The sequence below is a fragment of the Opisthocomus hoazin genome, chromosome 22 (assembly GCF_030867145.1).
Source record: "Opisthocomus hoazin isolate bOpiHoa1 chromosome 22, bOpiHoa1.hap1, whole genome shotgun sequence".
Taxonomy (NCBI): domain Eukaryota; kingdom Metazoa; phylum Chordata; class Aves; order Opisthocomiformes; family Opisthocomidae; genus Opisthocomus; species Opisthocomus hoazin.
Genome location: NC_134435.1, coordinates 11,821,887 through 11,845,116, shown reverse-complemented (window position 1 = coordinate 11,845,116; position 23,230 = coordinate 11,821,887). Strand labels below are relative to the sequence as shown.

Here is a 23,230-nt window from a genome sequence, read left to right as displayed (position 1 = left end):
CGTGTTGGGTGCGAGTTCCCAGGGCCAGCGTACACCTGGGGCACTGCACAGCGCCTGTGTCTGTGGTGGGAATTGTTTGCATTTCTTGTAACTAAAGCCTTTCTCGAGCAGCTGCTCATGAGTGGTGATTTTTGGTTTGTTCCAAGCTGATGGCCAGCGTTTGCCCTTTCCCTTTGCTCCAAGCATGCAGTTCTGCAGAGTGTCTCTGCACCCCCCGCCAGGTTTCTGCAGTCCCCCCTTGCCTCCAGTGCAATTTTGCTTCTTGCTGGTTTGCTGTGAGCTCTGAGTTCTCCTGCTCACCTCCTGGCTCTCATCTTTGCCTGCTCCCATCAGATGGTCCCTTTTTGTTCCTAGGCTCATCGCTTGGCACTGCTGTCGTGGCCCCATGGCCAAGGTGGCCCCAGTTCCTGAGCCTGTGCTCTGTTCACTCATCCCTGTTGTCACCCCTTAGTCTTCTTCCCCCTGGAAACCTGACAGAGCAGCTGGAGGAGACGGCATTTGCAGCCTTTGCTTCCCAGCACCGGGGAAAGTAAGTCCCATGGGAAGCATCGCTTGGTGGGTGCGATCTGGAGGGGAACCTGTGCTGAGCAGAACCCGTGGAGGGGGGGGGAGGCAGAAAAATGGGGTGGTTAAAACCGTTTTGACTTCCTGGGGACAGAGCTGAGTTCTCTTGCTGACAATCCGGTGTGGTTTTATTTGGTGAGGCTTTCGTTAATGTGGTGTTTGAAAGTGTGTCCTGTAACACGAGGCAAGGGGTTGCACCCCTCTCCCTGGCTCAGGGGTGAGCTAATGCCCTTCTGCTCCCCAGCTACTGAATGAAAAAGCCCTGGAAACTCAGCTGCCCCATTCCTGGGAGGGCTGAGCAGGATCCCCCAGAGTGCAGGGCTCGCTGGCAGCCCCTCTCCTGCCTGCTGCCCCTGGGCTGGGGTCCTGGGGAGGTGTCCGGGTGCCTGCCTGGAGCCGGTTGTGGCCGGGGGTTTTGATGAGGTTTGTGTGGATCTGGGCTGACGCGAGCCCCAGCATCTCTGCTGTGCTCTTAATCTAACACAGCTCAGTTTTCTGGTGGAAAGACCTGCAGTTTGTATTATGTGGCAGCAGCCCTGGATCTGAAACAAGCCAGTTTCAAGCTGACTGATGCTGCCTGGGGAGGAGCTGAGGACTGATAGCAGTAAATCAGTGCAAAGGAGTCTGTGTCTCAGAGTGCTGGATTTTTAATAAAATGGCCAGGACCTGTTTACATCACTAAATCCGTATGATATAGTACTGACCATAGCATGTTCCACACGCATATCATGGGCATCTAAGAAGTGGAAGCATCTGTGAAGTTTTATGATGAGTGCGAGATGGAAATAAGAGCTGGGAGAGACAGGAGGAGATGGTGGTTCTGGGCTTGTCCTGCCCTTGCAGAGCAAGGTGATGAAGCTGAAGACATGAGGTGGTTTTCTGCAGTCCTGATTTCTGGCTTCTTTTCTGTGCCTTTCATTTGATTATATCAGGCTGTTGCAGGTCTACCACGGTGCCGTAAATCACCACTCCCGCCATGGCTGTGGAAAACACTTTCTGTGGAGAAAGTCTTGTTGTCCCCTTGCAAAGCGAGGTGTGGACCTCTGCAGTGATCTCCCTGGGGTCCTGGTGGGCCTGGGGTAGAGGGAAGAATTTAACTGCCTGTTCTCTCTTCTCAGCTCTCTGCTCCATCTGAGAAGCAATGCTCCTTTCCTTTTAGTTTCCTTACACCCTTTTTTTTCCCCTTCTCCTGTATGGTGTGTGCCCCGAGGCTTGCCTGGCCCCTGGTTCCCATCCAGCACAGACTTCTCCTGGGTACGTGGCGGGCATCCTGCAGGAGGGGTGAGGAAGGCCGGTCCGTGCCAGCCGCAGTGAGGCTGCTGGACGAGGGGAGACCTTGCGGAAAGAGAAGGGTGGGTGTGCAGGATCTGCCCCTCCTCCGTGATTCATGCCTTCCAGCTGGCTGGCAGCAGGGAAGGGGACCTCATTAACCAGAGAATGGAGAGGGGAAAACGTGATGTGGTGCCAGCGGGTGGATGCTGCAGGGCTCTGGCAGCGAGCCCGTCCCCTCCATGGTGCCGTGGTGACTCCGTGGTTTTCCTGCCAGCGGCTGAGGCGTTGCTTCTCCACTGCTGTGGGGCTGTTGCAGTGCTGCTGAATGCATGGCACCTCTTCTGCTCATCTTCCCATTGCTTCGTGGCTCCCACACATCCCCGGGCTGCTGCTGTATGCCTCATTTTCAGGTAACTTTTATATTCTGGTGTTATCTAGGATTGCAATGTGAGTGGTAACCTATGTGAAAAATGATCTCCCTTGTGATCTGGTGGCATGAGGAGGCCCAGCATTTTTCCTGTCTGAATTCCACCTCCCTGAGCCTTTCTGCCTTACTGGTGCCATATCTCGAGGCCTTTGCAATGAGGATGCGTCACTGAGCAGTGAATTACAAATTATGTTTGTGGCTGTCTTTACCTGGCAGTGTGGAAATTAGATTTTGGAGATTAGGTTTGGAAGGTGTAATGAAGTTTGGTGGATTTATTTGTTTTAATACAGCATTTGATAGAATATTTAGGGTTTGGACAAGAAAAAGCTTTCATTTGAATGTTGTTTTTCAGTGCGGATACCATATTAAATTAGCCAAACCAGGTGTATTTTAATATTCAAGGTGCTTTTGTGCACCCTACGGAGAATTCCTTGCGCTTCTGTTTTCCTCTGCAAGCTCAGCTTGCTGATCGTTTACCATCAACCATGGTCTGGTACTTGACCTTCTTGGAGAGGAAGAAGATCTTTTGTTGTAGCAGACTTTGAGAAATGCCTCCCTTGGCAAGCAGTTTGGTTGCAAGGAGGTTTGGGCCCCCTCTGGGGCTGATCCCCGCTCCCCAAGCTGACAGAAAACCAGCCCACGTCCCTGCAGGCTTGGAGTGGCTCCGGGAGGGCCAGGAGTGAGGAGGAGGAGGAGGGTGGAGGTGAGACCTCTTGCTGTATTGGGCTGCAGGCAAAAGTTCAGTTGGTTCAACTGTGATGTGAAGGTCGGAGGTAGACTCGGCTGCAGTGACCATGAAATGGTCGAGTTCAGGATCCTGCGTGGAGGAAGCAGGGCGATAAGCAGGATCAAAACCTTGGACCTCAGGAGGGCTGACTTTGCCCTCTTCAAGGAGCTACTGGGAGGAATCCCGTGGGACAGGGCTCTCGAAGGCAGGGGGGTCCATGAGTGCTGGTCGCTCTTTAAACGACACTTCCTCCATGCTCAGGAGCAATGCATCCCCCTGAGAAAGAAATCGAGCAAAGGAGGCAGGAGACCTGCATGGTTAAACAAGGAGCTTCTAGCAGAGATCAGGCAGAAGAGAAAGGTCCATGGCATGTGGAAAGAGGGGCAGGCCACTTGGGAAGAGTACAGGAACGTGGTGAGAGCATGCAGGGATGCGACGAGGAAGGCCAAGGCCCACCTGGAATTGAAGCTGGCAAGGGATGTCAGAAACAACAAGAAGGGCTTCTTCAACTACATCAGCAGCAAAAGGAAGGCTAGGGACAACGTGGGGCCGCTGCTGAATGAGGCGGGTGTCCTGGTGACGGGGGATGCGGAGAAGGCAGAGCTACTGAATGCCTTCTTTGCTTCAGTCTTCAGTGCTAAGACTGGCCCTCAGGAATCCCAGGCCCCGGAGGTAAGAGAAGAAGCCTACAGAGAGGACGACTTTCCCTTGGTCGAGGAGGACTGTGTGAGGGATCGCTTAAGCGATCTGGACGTCCACAAATCCATGGGCCCCGATGGAATGCACCCACGAGTGCTGAGAGAGCTGGAGGATGTCATTGTTGAGCCACTCTCCATCATCTTTGAGAGGTCCTGGAGGACAGGAGAGGTGCCCGAGGACTGGAGAAAAGCCAATGTCACTCCAGCCTTCAAAAAGGGCAAGAAGGAGGACCCAGGGAACTACAGGCCGGTCAGCCTCACCTCCATCCCGGGAAAGGTGATGGAGCAGCTTATCCTGGAGGCCATCATCAAGCAAGTGGAAGAAAAGAAGGTTATCAGGAGTAGTCAACATGGATTCACCAAGGAGAAATCACACTTGACCAATCTGATAGCTTTCTACGATGGCATGACTGGCTGGGTAGATGAGGGGAGAGCAGTGGATGTTGTCTACCTCAACTTCAGCAAGGCTTTCAACACGGTCTCCCATAACATCCTCCTAGGGAAGCTCAGGAAGTGTGGGCTGGATGAGTGGTCGGTGAGGTGGATTGAGAACTGGCTGAATGGCAGAGCTCAGAGGGTTGTCATCAGCGGCGCTGAGTCTAGTTGGAGGCCGGTAACTAGTGGTGTCCCCCAGGGGTCAGTACTGGGCCCAGTCTTGTTCAACTTCATCAATGACCTGGATGAAGAGTTAGAATGTACCCTCAGCAAGTTTGCTGATGACACAAAACTGGGAGGAGTGGTGGATACACCAGAAGGCTGTGCTGCCATTCAGCATGACCTGGATAGGCTGGAAAGATGGGCAGAGAGGAACCTGATGAGGTTCAACAAGGGCAAGTACAGGGTCCTGCACCCGAGGAGGAACAACCCATGCACCAGTACAGGCTTGGGGCGGACCTGCTGCAGAGCAGCTCTGTGGAGAGGGACCTGGGTGTCCTGGTGAATGACAAGTTGACCATGAGCCAGCAGCGTGCCCTGGCTGCTAAGAAGGCCAATGGGATCCTGGGGTGCATTTAGTGTGGCCAGCACTACTACCACCCCTCTACTCTGCCCTAGTGAGGCCCCATCTGGAGTCCTGTGTCTAGTTCTGGGCTCCCCAGTTCAAGAAAGATGAAGAGCTACTGGAGAGAGTCCAGCGGAGGGCTACAAGGATGGTGAGGGGACTGGAGCATCTCTCCTATGAGGAGAGGCTGAGGGAGCTGGGCTTGTTCAGCCTGAAGAAGAGAAGGCTGAGAGGGGACCTAATATATACTTACAAATATCTGCAGGGTGGGTGTCAGGAGGATGGGGCCAAGCTCTTTTCAGTGGTGCCCAGTGACAGGACAAGGGGCAATGGGCACAAACTGAGCCACAGGAAGTTCCGTCTGAACATGAGGAAGAACTTCTTCCCTTTGAGGGTGACGAAGCACTGGAACAGGCTGCCCAGGGAGGTTGTGGAGTCTCCTTCTCTGGAGATATTCAAGACCCACCTGGACAAGGTACTGTGCAGCCTGCTGTAGGTAACCCTGCTTCGGCAGGAGGGTTGGACTGGATGACCCACAGAGGTCCCTTCCAACCCCTACCATTCTGTGATTCTGTGATTCTGTAACTGTATTGTGCAACTTCACTCTCGAATAGGTGGGCAGCTTGGAAATAATAGGAAATAAAATTGCTGAGAAATGGAGGATACATAGCTTTCTAGAAAGTTTAATTTGTGGGTCTTCCTCCCTACCTGTAGAGCTGCTGCTGGCAGCGGGCATTGCCCCTCTCCAGCCCCAGGGAGCACTGGGGTGCGGAAACTACCAGCACCTCTGGTAGGGACCCAAAATCTTGGAGTTCTCACCCAATCTCAGTCCACAGAAAGTTGCAATCCTGTGTTTAACTGCACACATACGTGCTGAAAATGACTGATGAAATGACCCCTGAAGAAGGCTTTGTGTTCGGCCATGCGGAGTGCCAAGCCAGCTGGGAAGCTGCGCAGCTCTTCAAAATGGTGAGGTTTCCCCATCCTAATTTGGGAGGAGAGTTAGTGTTAAAATTTTAGCAAAGAAAGAAATTCAGTTCAGTATGTGTAAAACGTTCTCTTGGTTTTGCACTGTTAATTTAAAAAAAAAAACACAACAACTTTCCCCTTGAGGAGTCCCTTAAAACATAAAAAAATTCTTTTAATTTTAGCAGTTAGGTTTTACAGTTAAAATTGAAATGTCAGTTGAAATGGATACTCATCTGCTGATCTTTCTTCTTGGCAAATCAGCATTTTCCACTTCCCCTCCTCTCCCCTACCCCTCCGCCCACCTCCAGGAAATAAAAAAGTCCCATTGGAAAGTTCCCAGGGAGCTCTGAGGTTTCCGTTTTGGGGGCGACTGCTTTCCACCTGCCAACAGATGGCTGCTTTAAGCCCCAAAACTGTGGTGGTTTTTTATCAGTTGGCAAATTTGGCCACAAACTTTCCAGGTTTTCTCTCTTTGTATCTCTGCAGTGGGATTGCACTTAGAGAAGAGCTCTAAGATTAAGGTGCTGTCAAGGTTGGTGCTGCTTGAGGGTTTAGTTATGCTGGAAAACCTTGGCATTGCTCGCTTTCCCTCTGTCCTGCTTGGGTCCTAAGAAAGCAGGTGCCGTTCGAGGTATGTGGTTTGGGCTGAATTTTATGTGAAATTGGCATTCTTGCGTTGAAATGCACAGAAAGCAGCAGGGTTGCCACGCTTTGCCTGCTGCTGGGGCTCCTCCACAGTGCCTCTGGGCCCTGGGAGAGGGCGAGTATCCCGGGTTCGGACGGCGTTCCCCCCGGAGCTGCGCTGCAGCTAGCTGTACGCGATCCCAAAGGCCCCCGCACCCCGGCTCAGCTCGCACAACCCTCCCCTGTTAAGTGCATAAACTCCTCCATCAGACAGCGCTTAACAGCGGCGTTCTGGTTTTGCAATAAGTGGAGTTTCTTGGCGAGCTCCAGCCCTGTGGCGAGGGATGGCTGAACTCAGGAGTGCTCCAAGTCCTCTCCTGCCGTCGTGCGGGTGGTGGCACTGCCAGACTCCGGCTGCCACCCGGTGCTTCCCCGCAGCGGCTGTGGGTTTGCACTGACTGCCCACCTCGGCTTTTTGGACACCATTGAACTCGGCACCATTAAATCCCACCCTTTCTACAAATGGAGGAATACAAGGGCGGCGTGGTCTGTGCTGCTGGTGCAGAAGGAGATGGGGTGGGGATGTTGGTGGGGACGCTTCTGGGTTCGTGCAGGAGCTGGGCTGGCTCGTGCTGTCCGTGGGGCTGTCTGCACAGGGCTCCAGGGTTCTGTCGGCTTCTGTCTCTGCTAGACAGAGGGTTTTATTGTCAGGTGGGAGAGGGTGGAGGGGAACATGGTCATGATACGGACTAAGGCTTATCTGTTTCATATGAAGACTCTGGTTTTGGCAGTTAAACTGCAGAGGTTTGCAGTGTCTCATTTTCCGCCTGTGTGATTGCACTGGCTGCCATGGAGCTGCTCTCGATGGACACCACCATGAACTCGAGCAGAATAAAATCCTCCCTTGCGTGGAGAGAAGTCTTTCCACATCCGCCCTTCTGCTGACTGTGCTTGCTTGGAAGATGAGGTTTGTGTTTAGGGAAGGAACAGCAGGGAAAATGGTGGTTACCAAGAAGTCTGATGCAAGAGGGTCATGAGGCTGGTGTTTCTGACCAGCAGTGCTCTACCAGGTGGTAGGACTGCAGCTTTTACAGCCCTGCCTGTAGCTCAAGTGCCTCCTCCTTTGTCTCATCACGTTTGGGCCTGCCACAGATTTAAAACTTTGCATTAATTTCGGGGAAGGAATGTACGCCTGTCTGCTTCTCCTCATCTGGACTGGGGAAGGTTTTTCGGAAGGGAGGGGTGAAAGAGAGATCAGATCATGAACTATTTGGGGGAGAAGCTAGCAACAAGTCATCCCAAGGCTTTGGCAAGCCTGCAGCTCAGACTGAGGTGGCACGTGTGTAAAGTCTCTCCGTGACCGGTCACTGAAATGGTTGACTGAAGGTTGCCTCTTGGTGCGAAGCACCGTATTAGATGTGAAACTAGATCTGGTTGGAGTGTTTGAGCACAGCCCTTCCCCTTGCTGTGCCTCAGCTGCTCAACACATGGAATAGGGCAAATGTGTTGGTACTTCCACAACAGAAACTGAATCTCATTACTTTCCGGTCTTCACAGGAGACCTGCTTTGGGGTGCTGGAGAGGAGGATGTGGGTGAACGTGAACCACCTTTGCAGCCTTCCCTGCAGCTGCAGCTGCTATAACAGCTCCAGCCGTGGTTGTAGTGGTGGTTCTGTGGTCTTTGGCCCCAGGCTGGGGCAGGAGGCACAGCTCTTCCCTGATCTCACGCCAAGACTCCTTCCAGGGGTACTTCCTGACATGACACAGCCTGGCTGTGCTAGAGAGACGTTCCCATGGACGGGATGGGGAAGAGGAAGCGGCCCAGACCAGCGTCACCCCCAGGTGTTGCTGCTCTCTTCCCAAGCACGTCTACCAGCAAGAGTCATTTCCCACAGCTAAGTCGCAATGGTGAATTCTGGATGCTGTGCTGGTTGGTTGGTGGTGTTAATGCTCTGCTCCTGCTGCCTGCTTGGAGTGCTGCAGCTTTCAGTGCTCATCTGTGCAGTCTGGGACCTGCCTACCCAGCCCAATGCCATCTGCAATTATCAGAAATTAAGTGGAAAACGGATTAGTAAAGTACTGTAAAGAGAATGATGACTTCCAGGATTCAGCACCAAAGAACTGAACGTAAAAAGTGATATATTTTAATCACCCACAAAGCAGATAAGAGGTATCATTAACACAGCTTCCTCACAGAGCCGCTGGCAGTGCTCTTCTCCAGATTTAGGGTTTTCTTATTCTTTTTTTAAACACTAAACTCTCTCCTTAGTCTCTCCCAAATATATTCTTGACGTGCTTACAAAAGGATGGAAAGGAAGCAGTGCTTTTCAGAGTTGTTTGGGTCATCCAAAAATGGGTGATGATTCTGGATCCCACCATCTCGGGGTGTCTCACCTGATGCCATACTGAGCTGGGTTTGGGGAAGGTGCAGCTTTGTCTGCCCTCTGGTTTATTTCTGAGTACCTCAGAGTGGTCACCTGGAGCTACTTGTTGCTTTTGATAACATATGGACTTTGAAGGCCTTAAAATGTGATTTTTTTTTTTTTTTTTTTTTTTTTTTTTGTGGTCTTAGAAATGCGCTTTCTACATAAGCACAGAACAGACAGACACAGAAATCTGTGGGGAGCAGGGCCTGGCTTGACCAGAGATGTCTCTGGAGAGAAGGGTATTTCTCTTTCTCCTTCACAACTCTCTTTCACCTATCCACTGCAATTAGCACATAGTGTTGGTTGCAGTGGTGATATCAGTGACTAGAAACTCCCATTCTCTCATCTCTAATAAACAAATGTGATAATCTTTTAGTGATTTCTAGGGGTTTAAGTTTCAGGACTGGATGATAAAACAGGAGGCTCCTTAGACTGACGTTAATACAGGCTTTCAGGGGTTAGACACTTGGGGCCAAGTGTCTCCTTTGCCAGGAATCCCGGCAGCCCTAGGGAGCACGCAGTGCCTGCCGTAGTCTCGATTGCTTAAGCTGGAGCTGAGCACCGCCGAGGTTTCCAGCCAGAGAACCAGTGGGTGCTCTAGCTGGAGACGTCGCCCATCCTGGGCAGTGGAAGCTTTTTGCCCAGTTGCTTTTGGAGGACCATTGCACTCGGACCACAGCTGTGGACGTGAAGCTGCTGCATGCTTCGAGCCCCCATGTGCAGGCAGAGCCTGCCAGCCCCCCGGGTTTGATCCGCGTAGCTTATGGGGGAGCACCCAGAGTAGCACAGAGCTGGTGGTGGCTCGGTGCTGGGGCTGCCTGGGGCTGGGGGTGGATAGATGTGTCCTGCCCAGCCCCGAGGCGCTGCCCTCTCCACGCCAGTGAGCTATTCACAGGCACCAGTGTCTCCTTCTGTCTGATGCTTGCTGTGATTTCATAGGAAATTTCTCTTGCAGTGGCAGCTGCTGCCAAGTTGTGTAGCCCTTTTTTTCTCTGACCTCAGTTAATTCTTTTTTGCCTACTGCTGAGCGATGCTTAAAGTTTTCCATCAGGTTTTCACAATCCAGCCTCTGTGATGCCATTTCCTAGTGCTAAGGGGGTCAGGATTGCCTCTGCCTGGCGATGTTGGCGAAACTGCACTTGAACTCCTCATCCCTTGCACCAGAAAAGCTGGGACTGGGGAGAAACTGGTCATCAAGAAACCGCTCGGTTGTGCTGCCCTTCAGCTCCCACTACTGTCCTTGAACACCCAACTAGCTTTGGCCATTAAATGGGTGTTATGTGGTGCCACACCAATAGAGACCTTCCCCGGGCCTGAGGAATCAGCATTGCCAGTGCTTTGGATCTGAGCTTGCTCTGCATTGGTCCTTCTGTCTTCTGGGCTCTGTGTGTTTTTGTGTCCTTTCCTTGTAGACAGTCCATGTGGATGCAGGGAAGGTGCCTCTTGTAGGGTCGCAGAGAGACTAAACATCAGTAGCCTGTGAGCTGCTGCCAGATGACGTTCTCTGTCCCAGACTATCTGCTTGGCAGATGTTCCCTGAGCCAGCTGGCTCCAGGGCGCATGGGTGCTTTGATCTGCAGGAGCACGTTCGCAAAGTCTCTGGTTCTCAGCGTGCAGCCGTGTCCCTCATCACGTCCCCGTGGGGCCGGGGTGCTGCTGTGACCGCAGGCGATTGCTGGACATGCGTCCCTTTCCCACTGCACTTGGGGATCAGTGGGACACTGTCCCTTGGTAGATCAAATTTGGAGGGAAACTCTTCTTCCCGTGCAAGGAGGCCTGACTAACGCCCTACTGAGCGCATGGTGGTCAGGGTGAGCAGCACGTGCGAACATCCCTGCTGGAGTTCACCACCAAGGGGACAGCGGGCACATGGTGTGTCCGGCTGCCTGCAGCATTCCTCCTCTCAGGGAGGAGTGGGGCAACGCGGAGTCTGACAGTATGGGATGAGAGCAGGTTTGGCTCTGACCCGCCTTTCCCCCGTGGCAAGCTGCTGCCTTCTCTCAGCTGGGAGGCTGTTGCTCTCACAAAGAGTCTCCTGTGATTCTGCCGCCGCACACGCAGATGGACTCTGAAAGCCTTTTGTTGAACTATTTTTTTTTTTGTTTTCCCTGAGAGTGGTGTCAAAAGCTGACTTCTCTGCTCTGGATAACGGACATGTCTGGTGGAGGCATGGATTAGGTCAGCTCTTGCTTGCTAGACCAAGAAGGAGGAATGCGGTTTTATGAACCTCCATCACGCAGGCAAAGCAAATCCTGTCCATGAGAGAAGGGGGAACTTCCCTCACCCTGTGCCTGCGATTACAGCTCATGGCCTCGCTCTGACATCGGCCCTGGTGTTGTGCAAGAGTGGAGGAGTTTGCTCTCCTCGCCTGGGTATTTCATCAGCCCTCAGCCCGTGTTGATATATCTCGCTGTTTGCTGACGTGCACCACCGTCCCCTCCATAAGCTGGCAAAGGCTTGCGCTCCCTTCTGCAGCCCTGATATGCGCCATGCAAGCCTGAACACTCCGCAATGGAAAGCCTGGGCTTTAGAGAGCGTGACAAAAGCAAATCCCACACGCCCCTGGCTGCAGGGGGCTTGCTGCGGGAGTAGTCCCATGCCCTTCTGGCTCATCACTGTCAGGGGAATGGAGGACCTCTCTGTTTACCGTTTCAGACTGACATTTTTCTTTCCACCAGATCAGATTTAAATGAAAAAATAGCGTATTTTTTCTCACCTTTATATTTTAGAGGGGAAAACTTTTCCACTTTACTGTGGAAAGCAGAGGAAAAGAATTAAAGTGATGACACACCTTATTCCCTACTGGCATTTGGCTTGAGGGAATTTTTTTGGAGAGACTTCTCAGAGTTTGTTTCCAGGCGGGAAGCGATAAGGCACACTCGCAGTCTGTTAGACGCGGGGCCCTGCTCTTCCAGCAGACGTCTGGCCTTTTGTCGTCTGCATGGTGTACCCCTCTGGCATCACACCATCAGCTCTTACTTGGGCAAAGCCCTTCTGGAATGCTCTGCTTCCCGGGAATACTGCTGAGCACATACATTCCCCTCTCCTTAGGATCCCCTGCAGCCCACAGCACTCTTAATTGATTCAATTAGGGTATTATCTGGTGAGCTTCCTGTTAATGAAGAAGCTGTCTGCCAGTGTGTTAGCTGTTGATACAAAGCTGCTTTTGACAGGCTCCGTCTCCCTGGGTGGCCCTGCTGGCGTTATCGCCTGCCCCGTGCATGGGCAGCTCGGCCGTGGGGACAGTGTGCTCCTGTGATGGGCGTAGACCTTCAGCCCTGGCTCATTCCAGAAAGCCTCACTGCACAGACATCGCTGGGTTAATAAAAAAACCAGTCAATTGATGAACTAAATTGGCGGTGGAGATACGTGTGGGTGCACGTGCCCTATCCTGACGTGCTGTTGTGGGGAGCCCTGCTGCGGGGCCGACACACTGCTGGGGCACCCGCGCCCCAGGCCTGGCGCAGGGAGCCGGGGCCGGCAGCCGTGGGAGCGCCCTCCGGTCCAGCATCGCTGCAGAGGGGTTGGTGACAAGTGTGGGACAGCAGCTTCCTGCGCGATAAAAGCACACCAAAATGCTTTAAACTGCACCCGCCCCAGTATTTTTTTTTTTTAAAGATTCACAAATACTTAAAAATCATCTTGGAAGGAAAGAAACAATAGGGTTATTGTTTCTTTTTTCCTCCGTTTTTCTTCCTCACCTGGCTGAGCGCGTTGCTGAGAGGCAGACTTGGCCTCTCTCCGCTCTCCCGTGCTCGGCAGGGAGAGCTGTGCTCCGAAGGGCTGTGTGGCTGGCTGCCTCTCGCCTGCCCCGTCTGCCCCTCTCCTCGGGGTCTTGGATGGCCAGGCAAGTCCCCTCTTCTGGGAATGTGATGGGAGCAGTTTTGTTTGGAGCTTGGATGGAAACCATCGCTGCTGAGATGATTTCTGGGAGTCTCCCCATGCTGACCGCCTCCTTTCCACCATTCCTCGCCTGCTGGGGAGTGCGTTTCCCTGCTGAGGCCAGAGAGAAGGGTGCTGTCCTAGGAAAACCTGCCCTGCCCGGTCGCTGGCATGCCTCTGTTTCTGCAGGCCATCTTCTCATGCCTGTCTGTGTATTCCTCTCCAAGGGCTTGTGGGGTTGCTGTGTTTCTACCCTTTTTCCATCCCTTTCCCAGAGCTGTGCCTGCTCTCCTTGGCTTTGTTGGGGAAGAGCAGTGTAACAGCCTGTACTGTAGTCCCCACACTGGAAAACCAGCCGGAGCAAGATGGGCCAGAAAGGGTACTGGGAGCCCGAAAACCCAGAGACCTGCCAGCTGGCTTCCTCCAGCTCTCTGGAGCATCTCTCCGCTCTGGAGCTGACCTTTTCCCATCGCTGCTCGGTGCTTTTCCTCCATGCAGCTTTACAGCGTGTAGTGCTATGGAAGAACTGGCAGCCCGTGACCCACGGACTGGATTTCTGCAGACGAGTGCTCTTGTATCCAGCTAACGCAAACTGTCTGCCGCGGTTACAGCCAGTGCTGGGCTTGTTTTCTCTGGAATGGATTATTTAGATGTTCTTCAACCACGGGCTTATGCTTAGTAAAATTAATGAACTAGTATTTGCTGCTGCCTTCTCCAGAGCTGTGTGATGTGGCAGCCAGGCTGGGTGGGATCCACGGGACTGACCCCTCTGCCTTGCTCCTTCTCCTCTTTTTGTGCATGCTGGAGGGTGCTCCAGGCACCTTGCCACCTCTTTTCCTTCCTCCAGCAAGAGAAGAGATAGCAGCTCATGGAGGCACAGGCAGAATGGTACGAGCCCATGGCAGGCGGTGCAGTGGCTGCTCTGGCTGGGGCGATGCTGGTGGCTCTGGGCTGGGCTGGAGGGGAGCAGGGTGGCTGCAGGGAGAGGGTCCCCACACCCTCTCCTCCTTTCTGAGCAGCTGCTGCAAGAGGTGCTTTCAGTCAAGAAAAAGGAAATGGAGAACTTCTGGGCTGAAGTTCTGGCGGGGTGTGGTGGGATCACATAGTCAGGAGCAGATCTGGCCAGAGGTGTAGCCCAGGCGCGTGCGTACGGCAGAGAACATGGCTCGCACCGTTTGTGCCTTGGAGGCTTTTGGTGCTCTCAGCTTGCGTTCAGAGCTGAGAGGAGGGGAAAGATTCCAGTGACTCAAGTGTTGCATTGCTTAACAGCAATCAGATGTTGTGCAGCGTGTGTGACTTGTTTTGCTCACCCTTCGCCAGTCACAAGCTTTCCCGAGCTCTTCCCAACAGGAGGAGCAGGGCCAGAGGCACCTCTCTGCTGTAGCGCAACACGGGTGTTTCGCAGGATGACAGGGATGTGGTGTCATCCTTTATTTTCATGGATTGAGGGAAGAGCCAGGAGGGTGTTTCATGCCCAGGAAGGCTGGGGAGTGGTGCTGCCCTGGGAGCCTGCCGTGCCTCGGGGACACAAGTCCTCCCTCGGCTGTGCTCGTGCTCACTTTGTGGCTGCTGGCAACGTCACTGCAGTCCCCAGTTATTGCTGAGTCTGGAGTCATTTTCTTTGCTGTAAACCCTTTAAAGCTTGTTTTGAGAAGAAGCTGTAAACAGGGTCCCTTTGTGCTTAGTGTCATCTTGGTTTTAAGTTTTCTTGTTTTCATTTTGAAGAGAGTGTTTGAGAGCTTCTTTTGGTTTTCCTGTTGTCTTTGGGAGAATTGGGGGAGTTTTTTATTTCCTCTCAAAATGTAGGAAAAATACCTCCTTCCTTCTTTCCCCTCTTCACCAAACCTCAAGAATTTTATCCAGGTGCATCTCAGATCCAAGAAAAAAAATGCAAGTATTCCATGTGCAGGGATACAAAGGGCTATATCGACAAAAAGGGCTTAGCTTTAGCGTTACGGTGCTTTAATCAGGCTCATGCCTAGCAGCAGAGGAGTCCACAGCCCTTACCTAGGAGCAGAGACCTCCTGTAGAAAGCATGTGGAAAAACAGGTGCCAAAGAATGAGAGCTATGAAGAGCAGGGAGCCAGGTGGGTCACATCCTCGGGGGGTGTCGGGACCCTGGAGTTTGTCCCTGCACAGACTCCCCCTGGCAAAGGGGCTCCCGAAGTTACGTGACGTGACGGGGCAGCAGACGGGAGGAAGCGTGGCTGGTATGTCTGGCTGCTCGGGGGTGCCCGTCCGCCTGCCTGGCTGGGCGAGGGCTGCCTGCAGGGGCCTCTCGTGGGGTCAGTGGCTCTGGTTCTCCGGTTGCATAGTTTCCTTTTTGCATGAAATGCTTTAAATATTAATTGGGCTAGAGGAGAATGGCTGTTTAAACTTCGTAGGTGCTCAGGACACTTCCTAGGCAGGTTGTCTCCAGTGCTTCCATGAGTGCTTAATTATTTATGGCAGTGCAATAGCTCCAGTAGGAGAGGGCAAGACCCATTTCAAATACCTTGGGGACCAGGGAGCTCTTCAGGTGATGGGAAACAGAGCTCAGATCCATGTCTGGAGAAACCAAGGGAGAGTTTGCATCTCCCTCCCCATCATTCCAAAGGAGGGAGTATCTCAGTGGTTGGATGGGTGACTGGGCATGCTTTTTCTCCTCTTCTCCTCTCTGTAAAGTCCAATCCAAATGGTGTTTTCCAGCAAGACCAAGTAAAGGAAATGCTGAGGATGTGGATCCTGCCAGAGCATCGATATTAAGCCTCTAAGCAACTGCAAGGAAGTTCTGTGCATGTGCTGAAGCACCACTGCAGGCACCCAGTGAGAGCAGGAGCTGGTCATCGCCTCTCTTTTTTGAGTAAACTTACTAAGCGCAGTGGTATCAGTCAGGAAATTATTTGTTTAATGCTGAAGATCCTGTAAAACATTAATTCCTATGTAGCACAAAGCGTTCCCCAAACTTGACATATGACTTTGTGGCCTTTTGCAGCCAAACATGAGTTGGTGCTGTGAGTCCAAGTCAGCTGTAGTCCAGGAACTGTGTCAGTGCTGTGTGATGCTTGAGCTAATAAGCTTACAATATGCCTGCTTTGGGGAGCTTCTGAGATCTAGTCGCCGAGGTCCATCAGGATGAAACTTAACAATTGCAGAAATGCAGGTTACATAAATCACCCGCACTAAGCAGAATGACAAGTGATGAGCAGCATTTGTGGTGAGAATTGTCTTGAAAATAGAGAAGAGGATGCTAAGATCTTGTGCTTCTGGCACTGCTTTGGGTGTGCTTCCCTTGGTGCTGCAGGTCACTGTACCCAGGCTGATGGTGCTGTGTACGATGTCTCGGGCCACTGCTGGTTTGGAGAATGAGCTTCACCTCCTCCTGGGGAGAGTGGCCTTGTGTCGTGCAAGTTAATTATTGACTGTAATCACCTCTCTTGCATTTCCTTTTCTAGATGCAAATGCTGGACAAGTTTCCGATGGAAGGAGGGCAGAAGGACCCCAAGCAAAGGATCATCCCCTTCCTGCCAGGTAGGCGAGTGGCTCCAGCAAAAACCATGCTGGTTTTGGCATGGCAGAAGCTTTTTTCCAGTCTGTGTATGAGCATACATGTGCTTTAGTTCTTATCTTCTGAACCATCTGAGCAATAGCAAGTTCTTGGCCTGCACTGTGTCCATTAAAACATCTGTATTTGTTAGCAAATGTGCCCAGTGAGTGTTAAATCCCTCAGGCATTCTCTCTCCCTCCAGAAATCACTAGTGGAGGACTTCAGCTACGCACCCCACTCGCACAGCTTCTGCCAGGAGCAACCCCCGTAGCAGCCTGCTTGTTTTCAGAAGGGGCTTGGCCAGCACGGCACAGGGCCGAGGATGGCGTGAGGCTCCCCAGGAACTGCTCATACACTGTTTTTCCTGTCCCATGCAACTCAAAGGGCTGTCCAGAGATGAGGAGATAACAAGTGAATTCCACATGTTAAATCAAGCTGATTGACAGCCTTGGCTTCCTCTCGTGATGTTCAGGACTGGTTGCTTAAAGACAGGGTTTCTGTGGCATAACGTGTGCCCTGCCAGCCCAACGTGCAGCTGAGCGTGTGCGTACCTGAGGAGCAGATGCAACAGTCCGTTGCAAACTTTGTGGTGCGAGGGATTGCTGGTGGCTGCCTTTTGCTGCTGCTGCTGCTGTGAGGGGAAAGCAGAACGCTAATGTGCCTTGCAAAAATAACCAGCCAGAGGGGGCCCTGGTAGTCTTTCATACACCATAGCTAATAGCTTTGACCACAGAGTTGTCTTTATCCCCACCCCCAAGTAGCTAATGGGCATATTTAGAAATGTCACGGTACCGTAATCACTTCCAGTGACTGTGAGGTCTGTTTAGTGCAGCCCTTTGTGCTGTGCTCTGCCTTCTGGGTTTTCTAGAAACATAAAGGCGGTCTTTACTTTTCTCTGGGTGGCATGAAGAAAATCATTTGCGCCCCTTTCTGAGCAAGAGAGTCTGGTCTGGGTTTTCCATAGAGGGATTTCTGATTCTGGCTTGTCCTTGTCTTGTAACATCATCAGAAGCAAAGCACACCTGACATTAATACAGCAGAAAAGCCCTTGCTGTACAAGTACTACTACCAGCAAGGAGTGGGGAGGAAAAATGGAAGCCAAATTGGCAAAGGGCATAACTTGGAAAAATTGGACATACGGTTTCGCTGTGCTGCACTTGCAGAGAATTCCCACCAAAATGCTGCTATTTTTGGAAGGCAGCAATCGGGCTTGGGAAGCCTGGTCGGAGCACTGCCTCTCGCAGCACGCTCATCAATATTTGTTTCTTCTTCTTGGTGTTGAAATAGTTTCCCTTCGCTAAGAGGCATGTCACTGGGGTTTCCGTTGGAGGAAAAAGGGAGTTGAAGTTGCTGGAAAATAAAGCCTGGCTCTTTTGTAAGAAAGTTTTGGGGAGTTAGGATGACCATCTTCTAGAGGAGCTTGTGCATTTGTATGTGTCCTCCACAGAGATGTTCTCCCTTTTGCTCTGGTCCCTTTTTTGCGACTGGATTAAATAATACGGTTTTCAGAGGTAGTCTTGACTTGGAAAACTGCTAGTCCATGCTTCCCCCAGAAATTTTTCTTGATGTTTCATTTCTGCAGTGGCTTGCGATAGCTAAGAAGAGAGAGACTGTTGGTGCCTAACAGCAGGCACCTGCTTGTACTCTCAGGTACCAGCACAGGGCAAGGGGTGGTGTGGTGAGAAGATCCCAGTGCAGGATGGTGTCCTACCTCCGAGGAGGAGGTAGCCGCTGGAAAGACAGATAATCTCGCATCTGCCTGTCCTCATGGGGCAGCTTCAAAAGTCCTCTTGCTTCAGGGAAGTTCTGTTATTAAGAAGTGGGAATCACGTTGCCTTTGTCCTCTTGCCTTGGCTGTGTATCAAGGAGCAGTCAGGAGCTGGTGGCTTTCTCCGGAACAGGAGGGTGAGCTGAACCTCCCTAGTGAGATGACTTGCAAGCTGTGTCTGCTTCTGAAAACGAGGACTTCACTTGGGCTAAGAGAAGGCTCTTTTAGTAGTTGCTGGCTATGCCAAGCAACTTCCTTTCTGGAGTAGTTCTTGGTCTTCCCAGTTTGGGAATGGCAGTGGGTTTTGTTACTTACCCAAACTTTGTCTCTCTCTGCCCAGGGGTGCCATCTGGGTGAGCTCGGTGCAAACAGCCTGGGGCTCTGTCCCTGCAAAACGTGGCTCTGGTATGCTTAGACTTGCTAGGGTTTTGATTATGTTCGGCTTCTGTGAGTACTGTAGTTTGCTCCCAGTCCCATTTTGAGCAACATTTTTAGCATCTGAATTTCATTGCCAGTGGAGATTTGGCTCCAGTGCTTTACTGAAAGTACGCTGCTTTCTGGGAAGTCCGTTGTAGTGTAACATTAGACATTGTGGCCACTGCAGTTCTCAAAAATGTCTTCTGCGACCCTGTGCCTCCTGCACCTCTGGCTTGCTTAGCAAACCCCTAAGCATCCCAAACTCGGAGTCACCACCACGACCTGAGAAGGTGCCATCGGGGTTTGTCCGTCAGGCTGATTTCCTGGAATGGGAAGAGAGTTCCATGATTACTCCGTAGTTACAACATCCAGCCCACAGAAACTCTGTTTGCTTTGTGTTGCTTTGTTTTGTTAATGTTCACTTCGAGGATTTGACTTCTTGGAAATATCTAGAGACTTTGGCTCTTTTGAAGTAGGTTTCTTATGGTATCAGAAAATGCTCTCTCTCATAAGTGCAAGTCCTTCAGCCCACTCAGCAGTTCTGAATTGGAGTCATAAAGCTGGGTCCTCTGAAGCCCAGCAATTGCACTTGAGATTTGGGGCCAGGGGTTGTCCCTTCCCGGGTGCTGGCACCACGCTCATCCTGTAGCACAGCTTGGTGGACTCTGGTTTGGCTTGGCAGGACACTGCAGTGCTCCTGCACCATGCCTGAAAATCCTCTGCCGCCATATAGGGGAATTTGAACTGGACTCTTGGCTACTTTTTCTGGCTTTGAGCCACTGGCACAGCCTGCCTAACTTCGTGTGGTGCTGAGGATGGCCCCTCAAAATGGCTCTGGTGGCACCCAGCCCACGCATGGCATCAACTGCAGTCCCTGGAGCAGAGTCAGGAGTAGCTGGCAAGAGAGGAGAGACCTGTCACTGCCTGGCCCGGGGAATGTCATCCTGGGCAGCTCTGTCTTCGCCTGCAGGAGCTCACACTAAGGGTTACATGCCTGTTGGCTGGGAGGTGATGGGATGGAGACCCCAGGAAAGAATGAACTAAGAAAACAAATGAGCTCAGTTGGGCCTGCTGTGTAAGGGCTGTGCCAGATCTTTCACGAAACAGCTTTTACAAGGAGAGTGGAGCCTTCCAAACTTCATACAACCCAAGTGGCCTGGAGCAGATCCTGGCCAGTCTGCTTCGCTGGAAACGTGAGCCTCAGCAAGGAGGGGTTGCCTGAGGCTGAGCTAACTTTGGCTGTAAACTTGCTTTTTAGGAAGCTTTAGCTACAGACAATAGTGAACTCCCAAGAGGGGAGGAGGAGAAAGGGTGTACAGTGGGACCATTTTAAAAAGCAGAATGATGCCTCTTTTCTACTCCCTTCCCAGCCTGCTAACCTGCTTGGCATGGGCATCAGTACTGCCCACATACTTTGGGGCTTTTCTCCCAGGACAACTGTGGGGATGCTAATAGGTCCAACACAGGCCCTGTGAAGGAGGTGGAGGACAACTCATCCCTCTTCCAGCTACAGAACCTGACCTTCCACAGTCTCATTGCATCTTCATCAGAGCTGGAGATGGGGCAAGGGTCCTAATTACTACTTTCTGCTCTAGCAAGATGGGCATTTCTACTGTAGCACTGTTGGGTGGACGGTCCCAGGCTAGCTTGCAGCCCAGAATCAGTACGCTTGCCTTTTCTATAGGGTTTCAGCTGATGTGCAGACAGTATTGCTGCAGGCAGAGTGCTGTGCTGAAGCAGTTGCTCTGCTTCTGATGTTTGAGCTGTATTTGAACAAACTACCTTACTTTTTTTCTCATGGCACTGTAGACCACAGGAGAAATGGCCTTGGAAACATTTTGCTCCGGTGAACTCTTACATTTCTCAGTGAGCTCTTGCATGGATGGGTTGCAGTAGGGCTTTGGAGAAAGTTTTGGGGCATCTTTCAATGCAGTTCCACTCTCTCGACCATGAAGAATAACTTCTGAGTCTGATGGGATAGCCAGAATCTAAAGGATTTACTAAGTAGGAGACTGCCTTTCCTCCTTCTTGTCTTCCTTTCAACCCTTTGTTTTTGCAGAAATGTCTTTTTTTTTGCAGTAGGAAGAGTAGCAAGGCCATTGCTGTCCTGCGATAGCAGAGAGCAAGCCATTTGGAGCAGGAAGCAGTTTGCTGCTGAGCTGGGTGGGGAAGAAGTGTCTTCTCTTGCATCAACAAACTGACCCAGTGATTCCCTGAAGAGTTTCTCTATTTTAGCCTGGGCCAAAATCCTTCTCCGGTGTCACAGGTAGCACCCCTTGGAGCCCTGGGGGGCTCCCTGCTCTCTTTTCTTGCGTGGAGACTTTGTCTCTTTGAGCTATTCCTCTGGTCACCTCATCCAACGCTTGGGAGATGTCTTGCCCCATCTCTTGTTATGCTCTGTAGTTTTCTCAGTAATTATTGGCAAACAAATAGGACTAACTGTGCTCCCTCCAGCAGGATCTCAAACCTGACAGCGTAAGGGGCTGTCTTGGTAGGAGCATTGTTTAATTTGGCTTCATTTCACAATGTATGGAACTCCATGCCTGTGCTATACCCAGGACAGACCCCGAGGCTCGTTGCTGGTCCCCCTCCTTTTCACCAGGATATGTGCACAGCGCAGGACTTTGCCAAACAGATGCTAAATGCAGGGCTCCTGGAAATGCTGTCTCCCACGCCTGTTTCCCCATCCTAGGAATAGCCCACGTAGCTGGCTGCTCTGTGGGCTGGGACTAATTATGTGTACATTTGGGGCTGCCTTTTTTTGAAGTGAGTTTGAAACCTGTGCCAGGGAAAATCTGGATGTGATTTGAAAGGTGCAGAGAAGTGAATTCTTTCCGAGGCAGGGGGGATGGGGGGAAGGAGGGGGGAGTCCTTCAGGGTAGAGCAAGAGACACAGATGATTTTCCACTCTTGAAATATCTGTCTTGGTTCACGGCCGTGATCGGCAGGGTGATGTGTTTCAGGTTTTCTGCCCCTCCAGCTTGCTGAAGATCCAGTAACAGCCTCTGGCTCAAGGGGAGCCTCAACCATTTTGCTGGATGAAATGCCTCTGCCTCATTTTTTCAGCTCCTCGCTCCCCAGTATAACTTCAGCCCTGCCTGGAGAATTCCAGCAGGAGGGAATAATATGCAGAGTCCTGTTTTCCTACCTGTTTGTTTGGAGAGATTAACCCCTCTTGTGGCCTGCCTGCTCTATCTCATACTGCCAGAGACCCGAATTCCTTATCAGCCCTTTCCCCAAGCCCTGCTCTGACACTCTGCAGTCCTTGATGAACGGCTGAGGCAGCGGGGGCCCCACTGCATCCGTCGCTTTGGGATCAAATAAAGCAAAGCAGCTTTGATTAGCTGCAAAGGGGGGTTCTTCCAGTCCTGGGAGAGCAGGAGCTTTCTGGCACCAGAGGAGTTTTCATGGGCAGACAGAGTATCTTCAGTGGAGTTTCTCTGGCTGGTGCCAGCTGCGCTGCATGGGGAACTGAGCTTATGCCCCCCAGAGATGACCTGCAGTGAGTGGTGGGCACTGGCCTCCTCCTCCTGCCCAGCTGGGTACAAGGCAGCACACCAGTGTTATTTCTGCTGTTGAAGCCCTGAACCTGGTGATGTGCAGCTTAAAAGCAGAAGAGCAGCCTCTGCTCCAGCTGTTGGACAGGAGGTAAAAGCCAACAGATTGTCCCCCTGTGTTCTGGCCGGAGTGTGTCAGTGAAAGGACTGTCACGGTGGGGTTTTGTGGGGGAGAGGAGTGCAGGAATTGTGGCAACGCAGGGTTTTAAGGAGGGATTTGAAGGAAACCATGCCAGTGGTTGAAGGAAACCATGCCATGGCATGGCAGTGTTTACAGGAAAGCTCTCTCTAGTGTGAGGCACACCATGGGACAGCTGGGACAACTGCTGTTGTGGGACAGTGCTGGCTGGCCTGAGGTTCACAGGGACATGCTCGATGGATTTGCTGCCTATGCATCATGTTGGATGAACTCCTGCTGATGTGTGGTGGGCCTCTGGCCACAGTGGATAGAAATAAGTAGCAGTGGTGGAGGGAGAGGAGCATACCCATGGAAGAAGAGAAGAAAGGAGAGCAGCTGCGTTAGTGGGACATAGAGCTTTGTAACTGGGGAGCTTCACATCCCAGGAGGTTGTGAGCTATATCCACTGGCTGATGGAGTCCTGAAACAGCATCAAAGTGCTCCGTGTGGTTTTCCAGGTTTCCCTCCCAGCAGGGGAAGAACACTGATGGCTCCCTGCTGTCAGTTGAGAGCTCAGGGCAATGATGGAGAGGAAATGGAAGCCCTGGGACAATTTGAGTGCCAGAGCTGAACAAATGGTGCCAGGCAGGTCAAAAGGGGAAGGAGGAAAAGGATCAGACAGGAGAGGGGAAAAGCAGGCATGAGTGCCCATAGCTGTCTTTCCAGGCTGTTTGTAAGGTCTCCCTGCCTCTGTCCTGCCACTGACCAGCTGGGGAGGTGGGACACTCCCTGCTGACTCAGAAGTCCTTCAGATGTGGTCAGACATTGGCTTTGTGGTAGGTTGAGATCTTTTTGTTAGGTTTGCCCCTTCCCCAGTCCCCCTCTGAGAACCAGCTGGTGCCCCCGGTGCTGAAACGAATTGCCTGTGCTGGTATTTGCTCTGCGAAAACAAACCAGGGTCAACAAGGAGATAAAACAAGTAAACAAATGCTCGGTCAGCAAGGGGAGCTAGAGATGTGGCTGCTGCTGCTTTGTTACTTTTGAATTCGTCTTTTCTTTGGGTAGGCAAAAGCCTGGGTTGCTGGGAAGCAGTCTCCAAAGAGCACAGCTGGCTGTGGCCACAGCCCGGGAAGGGCACAGTCCTTTTCCTTCCTGGGGCCGCAGGGCCTGGGGAGGAGCGGCAGGGTGAGAATTGGCACTGCTCGCCCTTGGGATTTCTTCCCCTCGGTGAATCCTCTGACAAGGGCTATCACTC

At 51.9% G+C, this 23,230-nt stretch overlaps 1 protein-coding gene across 5 annotated transcripts in view; it reads left to right on the top strand.

The window, feature by feature from the left end:
* The window catches only part of SH3PXD2B (SH3 and PX domains 2B), an 82,075-nt gene that overhangs the window by 20,313 nt on the left and 38,532 nt on the right, over positions 1-23,230 (top strand). For all 5 annotated transcript variants that reach the window (XM_075441901.1, XM_075441900.1, XM_075441898.1 and 2 more), the window contains exon 3: positions 16,024-16,099. In XM_075441901.1, coding sequence (XP_075298016.1) covers positions 16,024-16,099 — 76 coding nt within the window. The remainder of the gene's footprint in view (positions 1-16,023; positions 16,100-23,230) is intronic.